The following is a 12,403-nucleotide window of genomic DNA, read 5'->3' as shown; positions in this document are numbered from 1 at the left end:
TTTTAACCCAACATCTTCCTGGGCATAGTTTAGCAATCTTTCTAGAAAATGGTCATTTTAAAATAAAATTTTTATCAGAGCAGATCATTTTATCCCATCCTCCATTCCATTTATGGCTAAACTGAGCACGATGAGAACCTGTTAACAGCTCACCCACGCTGCATGCGTTTGTCTACATCAAAGTACCAATCAGGAAGTACTTGCAGCTGGCCCTCTACCCATCACCGTAGTTGCCCTAAGCAGTTCTACCTTTGGTACTGCAGCTTGGAAAACAAAATCTGTCATATCCAGCTCTGTGCTGTTGGAGGCCTGTATTGTGATTACAGTGACACTGGGGTTCGTGTTTGACCTCTCAAAACTGAAGTCAATCTTCAGCCCATTCTTGTTGTATGCAGTAATTGAAGGGATTCCTGTAGAAAGCAAAAAAAGTAGCAGACTTGAGAATCCAGCCGTCATTCTCAGTGTCACAGAACTCATTTCCTTTACCCCAGAACACAACAAATCCTTCTGCAGATTAAACAACCTCCCCTCCTGTCCAATGTGTGTGTCACACTTCACAATGAAATCTCCTTTCCGTTACTACCCCTTGTTTCCTCTTCTGCTGTGGCACCTTCAGCTAAGGTTTCAGATGTCCCTAACCTGCAGCAATATCATTGAAGAGAGGCTGTGATGACAATCCATCAAGCAGGAATGGAGGCTGTGATATCTGGGGTGCAGGGGCAGATACTGGGGAACCTACAAGAAATGTTGGATAATTATTAGATTTTGCTGTCACAGAATGAAGGGTAATTAACTCCTCCAACTCAACTGCTCAAATATCCATACATACTATTTCTATATATGAAGCTCTATAAATAGCTATTTATGTTATGTGCCTCTTCTCAGCTTTTATTCAACAAGGTCTGGCTCCTCTTGAGCTAGTAGGCATTCAAATGCAGTAATTTCTTGTATCTTATTCTCTCTGGAAAGGTTCACATAGTGTTCTCAGGCCAGAGTGTGAAAATACATAAGTCCCACTGTCTAAACATTGTCTATCTCTGATGTCATCCCCTGATGTCCACCTGTATGCTAATACAGACCCTTACAAGAACAGTCATGAAGACAGGGACTTCATAGTGATGAACAAGCCAGCCCTTGCATCTTCAGCACTCAACCTGACCCACCCCAGGAATGAGGTTACACAGACTTCCAAGAGATGAAGCCTACTCACCTGTTAGGTTGAGGTCTCCCAGTAGGTCAAGGAGCTCCCCACCAGCAGAGGCTGGCTTGCTTGTAGGCGCAGTGGGGATTACAGGTGTTATATCATTCCCCCCCAACAAGTCCAACAAATCATTTGCCTAATGAGGAAATATAAGTTACATATTCATATTTCTGCTGATTCACTCTTACATACAGGATGAATTTCACTTCCCCTCAGATTAAAGGCCAGAGCTGCTGACTGATTAGAGAGATTCTTAGTTTGGCTACGGTTCCAAGAGATGAGCTACCACCTTCTTGGAACCACAGTGATGAGATGGATGGAACCCAAGGGTACAAACAGGCTGGGGAATATATGGATTTATCCCATCATGCTCTCGCGTTCCCTACAATAACCTCTTCCACACATCTGTTCTCGGCACTAGAACCATCAGAGCAGAAATGTGACAGGAGACTGGAACTGGAGAGGAGCTCTGCAGAGAGGGACCTGGGCATCCTGGTGGATGACAGGTTGGCCATGAGCCAGCAGTGTGCCCTCGTGGCCAAAAAGGCCAATGGCATTCTGGGGTGCATTAAAAAGAGCGTGTCCAGCAGGTCGAGGGAGGTGATCCTCCCCCTCTACTCTGCCCTGGTAAGGCCTCATCTGGAGTACTGTGTCCAGTTCTGGGCTCCCCAGTACAAAAAAGACAGGGATCTCTTGGAAAGAGTGCAGCGGAGGGCCACAAAGATGGTGAAGGGCCTGGAGCATCCCCCCTATGAAGAAAGGCTAAGTGAGCTGGGTCTGTTTAGCCTTGAGAAAAGACTGAGAGGGGAACTGATCCAGTTTTATAAATATCTGAGGTGTGGCGGCCATAGCGGTGAGGCCAGGCTCTTTTCAGTGGTACGTGGAGACAGGACAAGGGGAAACGGACATCAGCTGCAGCATAGGAAGTTTCGCACGAATGTGCGTAAGAACTTCTTCATGGTGAGGTGACAGAGCACTGGAACAGGCTGCCCAGGGAGGTTGTGGAGTCTCCTTCTCTGGAGATATTCAAATCTCGCCTGGACGCCTACCTGTCCGACCTGGTGTAGGGAACCTGCTTTGGCAGGGGGTTGGTCTCGATGATTCCTAGAGGTCCCTTCCAACCCCTACAATTCTGTGATTCTGTGACAACTGATTACCAGGCCACAACTTACAAAGAGGCAGGGACAGGAAGGCAGGCTGCCTCAGCGTACTGCTGAAAAGTCAGTGGCTAGCACTCTGAGCTGACAGGCAGTGGAAACTTATTGTAGATCGGTTTCCATTACCTGGCTACCAGGCTGCAATCCAGAGTGTGGAGGTTTGGTTTCCAGTACCGCTGTCTCTGTCTCTCCATTGGTCTGTACAATCTCAGTAGGGCCATTGGTGGTGACTTTCTCCATTACCGGCATTCTCTCAAGCAGGGCTGGCCTGAAAGAAGCTGACATAGTTATACTGTGCCATCTTCTTGGATCCCAATCCAAGCATTCAAAATATTCAAGAGAAGATATACACAGCGCAACCTGCCTCTTCCTTTCAGCTCCACTGCAGGGGCACTATATAAAACTATGTAACATATATAAGACTATATAACAGCTGCAGGTGTGGTCAAAAATGATCCCTGACATACTGTGCCAGTGTATATATATATTAAATGTCAGCTGACAGTCAAACAATACACCCTTGTTTTCTTCTAGTTTTCACTGTGGAGCTAGGATAACAAAACAGATTAAATGACTGAGCAATTGTGGATTAACTGCAGACGCAGGACATCTGACTGCTCTGCTTCACACTCAGTTGAATCAGAAGGTCAGCTGATTGGCTGAAACAGGTAACAAAGTTGGAAAAACAAACCACCATGCTCTCATAAGTCAAATTTAAGTTTCCAGAAAGTGTAAGTTTGGTCCTCAAGAGTACCCCCCTGAAAGCATACAGAAACTGAAGGAGAAGAGGCACAGGACACAGAATCCTGACTTCAACACAACAAAGCACAAGTCATACAGAGAAAACTAGTCTATAATGCAAGAAAGGCCATTATCCTCATGGATCAGGCCTCAAAGCACTGCATGTAACGTGAGTAAGTTACACTGTCAACATCTTTCAGGCTGAATGAGATTTGCAGTGCCAATAACCCCAACAATGGGCTTTTGGACTCCATGACAGACTTACCTCAAGTTCAGAGCATAGCTTTGGAAAAAAACAAAGGACAGTGGATCTCTGCATGTGTATTCCAGAAGTGTTATAAGATCAGCTTGAACCTAACAACTGGTAAGGTTAGCATGGCAAAAGCTACCTGCTGCAGGCACTTGCTCAGCTAGCAAATTTATTGCTCATGTTGAAAAGATCTTAAAGATCGTCAAGTCCTACCATTAAGTAAAACAACAGCCAACTTCAAGCTCAAAATGGGAAAAGCATTTTGGAAGGGCAAGCCTGTGATCTCAGAACACTTACCACAAGATATACTGAGTTCTTAAAACACTTCATAATAGATCAGGAAGGGATTGCAGTTCTTGTGTAATTTTACCAGAATATCCAGATTAAGCTCTCTGTATGTACTATGTAGGAAATCAGGGTAGATTATTAGCCTTTTCTAACACTAAAACTCATCAGCACTTACCTCATGTGATCATATTTCTTGAATAGTGCATTATATTCCACTGCCCTCTGTTGCAGCTCCACATCAATGCTACTGCCGTAAATGGAAACTACCTTCTTAATGCGACTGCAGGGAAAATGAAAGGACAAGAAGACAAACAGCAAAACACTATGGAATTAGGAGCAAAGAACAAGAAATTAGCATGTGTCATCCAGAAGACACTAACTGACCTATGACGAAGAGGTGCGCTGTGTAACTGACTTGAAATGGTAGTCACTGCTGCTTTCCTTGATTATCTGTGCAACATTGCTTTTTCAACTGCTCCTGTTTCTCCTCAGCAATCAGCAGGTGATCAATATATCACCACAAGGTATACCACACCAAAGCTCAATGACCCACAATCAGGCCATAACACAAAATAAGGTTATTTTTCTTCTCAGCAAAACAAATAAAAATGGAAAGAATCCACTGAAAGTAAGGGGTTTCCCTCCCATTAATAAGTTTTCAAGCAAGGACATCATGACATAAATTGCCCACATAGTAGAGGACATCCGAAAACAGTACAAATTGGTGGAAGTCTTTCAGCTTGCAAGCAAAGGAGAACTGTAAAAGCCAATAAAATGACTCAACAATGGAAACAGAATATGCCCAAAGAATAGTTCTACTGAAGCAAACTGATGTCAGCATGTTTGCAACAAAATCCTACGCAGAACAACATCAAAGAGAACTCACTTGACAGTGCAGGTGAACCTTGTGGAAAGCTTCATGATGGCAGTGAGAGCGTAGCCTCGTGTAACAGATGCAGACATATTAGATATCAGAACACTTTCTAAAATATCAAGAACTTCATCCTCTGTTACCTGAAAAGATACAGAAAGGTTAGGCTTAGAGAGAAGCTCTGCAGCAAGCCTTCCATGGCATACTGAAAACATTTATCTTGCTTAATGGGCACTTCCTACCTCCCCAGTAACTTTGCGAACATGCAGCATGTATGCAGTATATGAAACAGATGCATATAGATAAATGTCTTGCGATATTTTACTTTAAAATAAAGCTCCTGTTCCACATATTAAAGAAAAAAGGGTTATCAAGACACAGAACTAAAACCCCAGTTGACACTGTGCAAGCTAGGTTAGAACCAAAAATCACATTACTCTGACTAGCATAGCTGCATTCTTCAGAGACAAAGCTGGATATGCTTATATAGCCCATGCCAGCAACATGGAAAGGAGTTCACATTCCCAGGTCCACCATCACAGACACCACTACTGCCGCAAGCAATCTGCTCACATAGCCATCACACAGCTCCAGCATCAGCCAAGCATACACTTGCTCATTCTCAGAGTATACCTGTATTGGCTCCTCTTCTTCACACTGACCAGACACCAGAAGATCTCCATACTCTCCTATGCACCAGGAGGCCACTTGAACCAGTGGCTGCTGTCAGAAGAATTAATAAACAAAAATCAGACACCTCAGAGATAAATGCATTCCTGTACAAAGAGATAAACCACCACTATTTTCCAGAGCCAGCTTACTCTTGCTTCCAACCAAGCAAATTCTCTATAGCAAAAGAAACAGAGGTATTTCATTTGATCAAGAATTCCTTAAGAGAAAATTAGAAGAACAAGTCCATAAAGAATACATGTTTTCACTGCAATCTGTCATTGGACCTAGACAGCATGATACTGACTTACCTTGATATGTTTAGCAAATATGTTTATTACAGCGTAGTAAGGAAACTTGTATTAGGTATTACCTGAGAGTAATCACCAAGGATGGCTTTGTAGAGTCTCTGCACAGTGTAGGCATGCATCTCCACACTATTAGTTATCAGCTGGATCAGGTTGGGAACAGCATCATCACGAACATAACTTCCTGCCTGCAAGAACATTTATGTATTCAAGGAAAAAAACTGCTAGGTTTCATTATACAACTTCTCAGTAACACCCAGCAACTGCTGACATCCTCCAAAGCCACATGATTCATACAGGTTTAAAAGAAAAAAATATCAACCTTATCCTCAAGTACTTTGTGACTGATTTTGAGCAAACTCAGATTTGCTGAAGTACAAAACAGCACACTCTCCCAAAGCACACAGCTATATCCAGAGAAAGTCATACTGTAGATAAAGTAGATAAAAAGATGATAGGATATACACATAAAAATACTGATCTATTTCTATGCCACGTAAGAACGAGAACACCGTAGAAAAACTTATCTGTTGAATGGAAGACTAAGACAAACTCTGAGTGTACAAAGCAGCTTTTTCATTCAAGGCTAGGCTCTATGCCAAATCAGCACAAATTAGCATTAGCACTAAAGGAAAGATGTACACTGCTCAAAAGTTGTTTTGTTTGGACACTCCCTCCAGCACTGAAAACATAAGGACTCAAAAGAGAAATTAAGTCCAATTAAGTCAACTAAGTGAAAATTCAGCAAGCCAAAACCAGGAGCTGACACCGCATTTTTGTATTAATTCTCCTAAATCTGGTAAACTGGATTGGCTCCTTATCTGTAAGAGTCTGCAGTAGGCAGTCTTGTGAACGTAACTTTACAAATGGTTCTCCCTAACAGTCGAAGGAATGAAGTTAACTTTTATTAAAGTGAGTCATATGAGAGCAATTCTCACAGCCTACCAACCTTCGTATAGAAATCAATTCTATGTTCAGAGGAATGCACGTTTCTCAGTTTCAGGGTGCCACAATAGCACAGAAAGTAAGACTCACTTCTTGAACTTCTCAAATGTAAACACTCATCCAAATAAAGTAGATTTCCTCCCATTGCCCTGCATCAGAGAACACACTGCCTACCCAAGTTATTAAGCTTTCTTCTCTCATTTGCTGAAACACTACTCCAAGTTCCAAACTCAACTATGACATTTGTAAAGAAATTCAGGTAGTAAAAAAATAACAGGCAGTAAAAAAAACCAACACTCAGAAAGCTGCTGTACAGCTGTTACAAAGTCACACACAAAAGAGCCAATTTTCCTTACCGTTGTTAAGACTCTCATGATTGTGTCTATGTGCCAGCGTTTGGAAGGAGCGTATCTGACAAAAATAAGAAAAGAATTAGAGCAAGAACTACTAGCCTTAACACCAGCAAGAAAACCGACAAAGTCAACAGAACCTCCTCCCCATTTTGATCACCTCCTGGCCCACCTTTTCCTAGAATAAAAAAAACTTAATTCTTTGACCTTTTGTTATTAACATGGACACTGAAATGCTGAATGAATATACAAGCACGGCCGTACCTTACACATACTTAAAAATCAGGCAGTTAATTATAATGGCTCAACTTTAGTAAGATCATCTCATTTGCACATGTAATTGGGGAGAACACAAAAGTGGGCATGTGGAAGGGGCAAGGGACCAAGGTATCAACACAAAACCTGTTCCAAAGAACAGCAAAAAAAAAAAAGGTCAATGAACTAGATGGGCTTAATGATATGAGGACTGCCTACAAGGGAACATGAGTATGCACTGGTATGTCCTGTCCTTCAGCAGGGGTAAAACCAATAAACCTCAAAATCAACCCATTCTCCCTTAGGTGTTGAGGAAGGGAGGGGAGCAGACAAGGCAAAAATGATCATTGATAACTGAAAAAAAAAATTATTGGCAAATTGATTCCATACTTTTCTGCTGCAAGGAATATTCCAGATGCACAGTCTGCCTTGAACTCCGGCTCACATGAATCTAGGAAATACAGCAACTCCTTCATCATTCCGCGAACATTGTTCCCATTAACAAGAGCAAAACTCAGTTCCATTGCACGCCTAGAGTAATGGACAGAAAACAAAGTATATTCTCCTGGTGAAGTAAAATAAGTCCAGTTACACTCAAATACACTTACCTTTTGGTTAAAAGAGGAATCTTATTATGGAAGGCTCTTCCCACAGGATTAATTGCATTTTCTTGTTCAGGACAAGAAACAGCCACCCCAGAAAACCATAAACTGGAGTGCAGCTGGGCAAGTGTCCCTAGATATCCTAAGGCTAGAAATACCTTTCAACAACCAGAGTCCATCAGTGTTAAGGTCCTAGTATTCACAGTTACACATTGGTCATGTCTGACACAACTGCAATAAGAAAGTTATACCAGCTACAACAAGATTTCTTCAGTTTCAGAAATCTTTAAATCCATTTTGTTCCCCATCCATTAAAGTACTGAACACATCAGAGTTAAGCTTTATTATGCCCTGGCAGATAGACTGTGTAAGGTTTTCAGAACTCAGGATGGTAGTGCTCTTTTCAGAATTCATTCCTTCCCTGTCACAAGTTGACATCACAATTAGACAAAGTCCTAGCTATCTGACATTACTTTTTGTATATAAACAAAGATCAGAGGCCAGTCCTTGTTCCTTCTATTTGAAGCTTCTGTAGTTGATTGTAGCACAACTCTTCCATCCATTCCACATTCCCTGAATGAAAATTACTGTCTTCAAATATTATTTATTTCTGGGCAACCATAACAATTTGCTATGTTAAAATGCATTAAAGCAACCTCACTAAACAATTCTGACTATTCTTTACAATTGAGTGCTCAGTGTAATCCAGTACACAAACTCATCAAGTTTGGAAGGGAGGGAACAACTATTCATTCTCTGCCCATCACTGAGATAGGCTAATAGAAGAGCATTAAGATCCCTGAAGAGAGCATTAAAAACTTCCAGCCATATATTGCTCACATTCAATCATATTACAGGCCTCATTTCTGTTACAAAGTTCCTAATAATGCAATTTGATCATATTAAGCTGACAGGTAGACCTGAAGTAAATGGCAAAGCTATTCTGAATTACACTACACTGACCAAAATTGCACTCCAATGTTTAAGATGACAAGAACAGGCCATGCCTCAATATGTCAACCACAACCAGGTATGTCTTTCTCTCAAGTTCCAGACCTCAAAACTTGCTGTTCAGGGACTCCAATATCCAGTCAATATATCGCTTCAATGAGAATGGTGCATTGTCAGCAGCATGAGTGTCAGCACAGCAACATCAAGCTCTGCCGATGGATCACTCAAAGGCTTCATCCTCCAAAAGCACTCAGACATGAAGCTCTTTTGTTTGCAGCATGTTTTCCTTAACAGCCATCAGCAAAATGCTTTTGTGGCCTTCCATCCAAAGCTTAGGTAGGCCTTTGCTGTTCCATAGCCTAACCTCACACTGACTCTAGCATCAAACTGCGACAGCCTGACTTGAACGTGTAAGATAAAAATTCACCTTTTAGGATAGCATGTTGTAAAATGGAATTGTAGTACACCCATTTCATAACTGTTAAAACTAACCTTCAGAAGAAAGACAGTTTCAAATTGTTCCCTACTCTACATGTTAGAGTATGTAGTACTGTTGAAAATCTAGATCTGATTCAAAGAGTCAAATCTGAAGAATGCCTTCTAGCACAAGTATCTGCAGCATATTTAATTGGTTAGACAAGGTCAATATAAGAGGATAAGTAATTCTAAAATAAATAAAATGTGTTCATGATGTAACAAGTTGAATGAAATTCCGGCCTGCAATGGTTCCACCCAGTGCAAAAGGGATGCAGCAGTCCCTATCACTGACACGCTTGTTTTTATGTTGCACTGAGGTCAACAAGTTACAGAATGAATACTGATAAGGAAGAGAGTATTGAATCAAACATGAGTCTAAAAGACTTGATTTAGACAATTAAGTGTAGTACTTCACACAGGCCAGTAGAATTGTGATCAACTGATTCAATATTATCTATGAGTAACTGATGGAAACAAGATGCTACAATGAGTAAAAGGAACACAACTGAAGTGATTAAAAGTAATCAGAGGAAGAACTTCATACTAAGTTAGTTTGTTTGTTTTTTAAAAGAAAGTCTTCCTATAGTAAGATGAATAATGCTGCAAGCTCTCCTATTGTCCAGAGAAGGAACGCAGAACAGGACACAGTTTAAGCAAATCTTTATAAGCAAATCATCTGAACAATCTAGTAAACTTAAGTTCTACCACTGTCTAAACAATCTAGAATCATTAATTGGAGATTTTAACATTGCTTCAGGATAATGTGACAATACCTGTTTGTCTAGGAAAGAAAAGTAAGACCAAGCATGTCAGAATAGTTTTGATTAGGACCCTAAGTTATGAAGGCTGATACTTCTGAGCACACCACCTCATCTCTGGGTGACTCCATTTTGGAAATGTTCAGACAAACAGAAAAATTCTTTCCCCACCAATCCAAGAGGCAGAAAATATAAAAGCAGCTTCTCAAAGTGGCTGCATGCTTTCATTACCTTTATTACCTTACACGAAGTAGAAATCAAATGTTGGATTAATACTAGTCTCATTTTCAGCTCTCCAGAACTCCTGTCATTTTCCCATATGTCCTTGTCCTGCTCACTCTTCATAGGCTGCCTCTTTCACTGATATTTCAGTTACCTTTTAATGGAGACATCCAGATCTTTCAGGCAGTCCACAATTGTGCTTCTATGTCTCTGTACTGCATTATGGTCTGTCTGCACAGTTTTCAACAGTGATGTCAAAGCCACATATCTGGGATGAAAATATAGCGTAAGAAAATAGTTAAAGGTAAGCACTCAACTTCTATGCACAAATACACCTATCCACATTTAATCTTTCGCAACAGAGCTCTCTTGTACCCCTCAGTAACAAGTGAGGTCTTCCACAAGACTACCTGGCCTAGCTCCAGTAGGGCTACCATACAAAAGAGTAACACATTTAATGATATCCTGCTGCTCAGACAAGCACCAACCCCAGTTCCTAGGCTCATGCCAGTTGTCTGCAGAATCACAGGCATTGGAAGGGCCTCGTGGAGATCAAGTCCAACATCCCCTTCCCCCCCTTGCTAGAGAAGTTTTGCTACAGTAGGTTGTACACGAAAGCATCCAGGTAGATGTTGGACTTGATCTCCAGAGAAGGAGACTCCACCACTTCTCCAGGCAGCTTGCTCCAGTGCCCCGTCATCCTAAAGTAAAGTTTCTTCTCACGTCCTGTCTTCATTTTGAAAAATAAAGACAAAGTTTAGACTTCCATATATCACACACAAACTACTAAGTGAGTTACAATTCCCAAAGCTAGAGCCTTTCACCCATATGATGATTTGTAATACTAATGCCTACATATGTGACTTAATTCTGGCAGTTGCAGCAATTCTACGTTCAGATGAAAGTAGTAATGGCAGTGCATTAATTTCTATGATGACAGCAATATGCAGACAAAAAACAAAACAACTCCTTGTCTAATTTGTAAAGTCGCCACTGTCCACTCTGATTTGAATGTCATCACTGACCAGGTGAAACAAGACAGAAGATTCACAGAATACTGAAAAAAACCCAACCACTCAGCCAGATTAAGAAATCACATTAAGAATTAACTTTACAATCCTAGACTCAACTGCTATGAAGGGCAGAGCCATTAAGTTAAGGTTTTGACAGAGAGAATGCCAAGAAAAAAAGAAAGCTAGTCAGTCATGTTCACCCCACTAACAACACTTCCCAGAACACTCTCCTGGAAAGTTCTACTTCGTATAATCTTAAGAGTCATTGCTTCTTAGACATTTTAAGCTGGGCGTAGATGGAGCACACTTCATACAACTTACCTAATATTTTTGTCATTGTTTAATAAGAAACGGCCTAGGATGTTAATGGCTAACACCTGCAGAAAAAGTTACAAAAGGTCATTGACAAAGAAGTCCTCCATCATTGCTTCAAGGTGACTTTAAAGGCAATGTTACTATTGTGCTTCTTGGCTAAAAGCATAACAAAGAACTCTGGAGCCTGACTAAGCAAAGGAAAAACTAAGACAAACATGGTACAGACTCTCTCCTGTACTCAAGGAAAAACAGTCTTTAGGAAGGTTTTGCTGCTATCCCCCCCCTTCCTCCCCCATTTTCTTTTTCCCCTTTTTTACCCTTTTCTCTCCCGTAACACAATAATGAGATGGACGGCACAGCAATAACATCAGGGTAGCAAAGTCCTAGGCTGCAACAAGTGAGGACAAGCCCAAATTAAATAGTCAGACACAGGAACAATGGAAGAAAAAGCTGCTTACCCTTGGAAGCCCTCAGGTAGGCAGGAATCTTCAGTGAGACACCCTCACCACCAATGCCTACCCTTAAACGAAGGCTGGGAAGGGGCTCCAGCACTTCTGACCACCCAGGTACATTGCATGCACCTGCGCTCCCATGGGCTGGCCCTGCCTTCCCACCAGGTGCTCAATCACTGCTTCAGGCCAGGACACAGCATTTCTGCTATATCCCTTAAGTATAACTTCCAAAGAGGCTACAAGTCTTATCTAGAATCAACCACAGAGCTTTTTTGCCTCACATGTCTTCTACAGAAATTACTCTAACAAAAAAAGCCATAGCAAAGACAACTTACTCTCAGTCCACTTTCAGATTTTATGTCCATAATAGTCAGCACAGTTTCATAGAGAATGGCATTTCCCACATTTTTACTTGTTTCTGTATTAGTAGCAACCTAGAGGAAAGAAACAAAGCAACTCCGTTACCTCTAAAGTGGATCCCCTTTGTGCTGTTCTGCAGAAGCAGCAATGAAACTCAGCAATCCTTAGTGTACCATATCTACAAATACCTGCCCCCAGCAACGAAACTCACTCCAGTG

General features: G+C 41.3%; 1 protein-coding gene and 1 non-coding gene across 5 annotated transcripts in view; both read right to left on the bottom strand.

The window, feature by feature from the left end:
- Positions 1 to 12,403, bottom strand: part of AP1G1 (adaptor related protein complex 1 subunit gamma 1) — a 38,191-nt gene continuing 25,788 nt past the window's right edge. For 3 of the 4 annotated variants that reach the window (XM_010718112.3, XM_010718114.3, XM_010718113.3), the window contains 13 exons: positions 12,161 to 12,259; positions 11,380 to 11,435; positions 10,200 to 10,313; positions 7,426 to 7,566; positions 6,787 to 6,841; positions 5,551 to 5,673; positions 5,142 to 5,231; positions 4,524 to 4,651; positions 3,813 to 3,917; positions 2,485 to 2,626; positions 1,211 to 1,337; positions 640 to 735; positions 1 to 410 (listed from right to left, as the gene is read on the bottom strand). In XM_010718112.3, coding sequence (XP_010716414.1) covers positions 190 to 410; positions 640 to 735; positions 1,211 to 1,337; positions 2,485 to 2,626; positions 3,813 to 3,917; positions 4,524 to 4,651; positions 5,142 to 5,231; positions 5,551 to 5,673; positions 6,787 to 6,841; positions 7,426 to 7,566; positions 10,200 to 10,313; positions 11,380 to 11,435; positions 12,161 to 12,259 — 1,497 coding nt within the window. In that variant the 3' untranslated portion in view covers positions 1 to 189. The remainder of the gene's footprint in view (positions 411 to 639; positions 736 to 1,210; positions 1,338 to 2,484; positions 2,627 to 3,812; positions 3,918 to 4,523; positions 4,652 to 5,141; positions 5,232 to 5,550; positions 5,674 to 6,786; positions 6,842 to 7,425; positions 7,567 to 10,199; positions 10,314 to 11,379; positions 11,436 to 12,160; positions 12,260 to 12,403) is intronic. The other variant, XM_010718115.2, reaches the window with a different exon arrangement.
- Positions 8,753 to 8,839, bottom strand: LOC116217151. Its single transcript, XR_004161240.1, has one exon. It is a non-coding gene; the product is annotated as a small nucleolar RNA SNORD71 (small nucleolar RNA).

The sequence above is a fragment of the Meleagris gallopavo genome, chromosome 13, assembly GCF_000146605.3.
Source record: "Meleagris gallopavo isolate NT-WF06-2002-E0010 breed Aviagen turkey brand Nicholas breeding stock chromosome 13, Turkey_5.1, whole genome shotgun sequence".
NCBI classification, from domain to species: Eukaryota; Metazoa; Chordata; class Aves; order Galliformes; family Phasianidae; genus Meleagris; species Meleagris gallopavo.
Note: the sequence above shows the minus strand (reverse complement) of the source record. Positions and strands in the feature narration are given on the sequence as shown.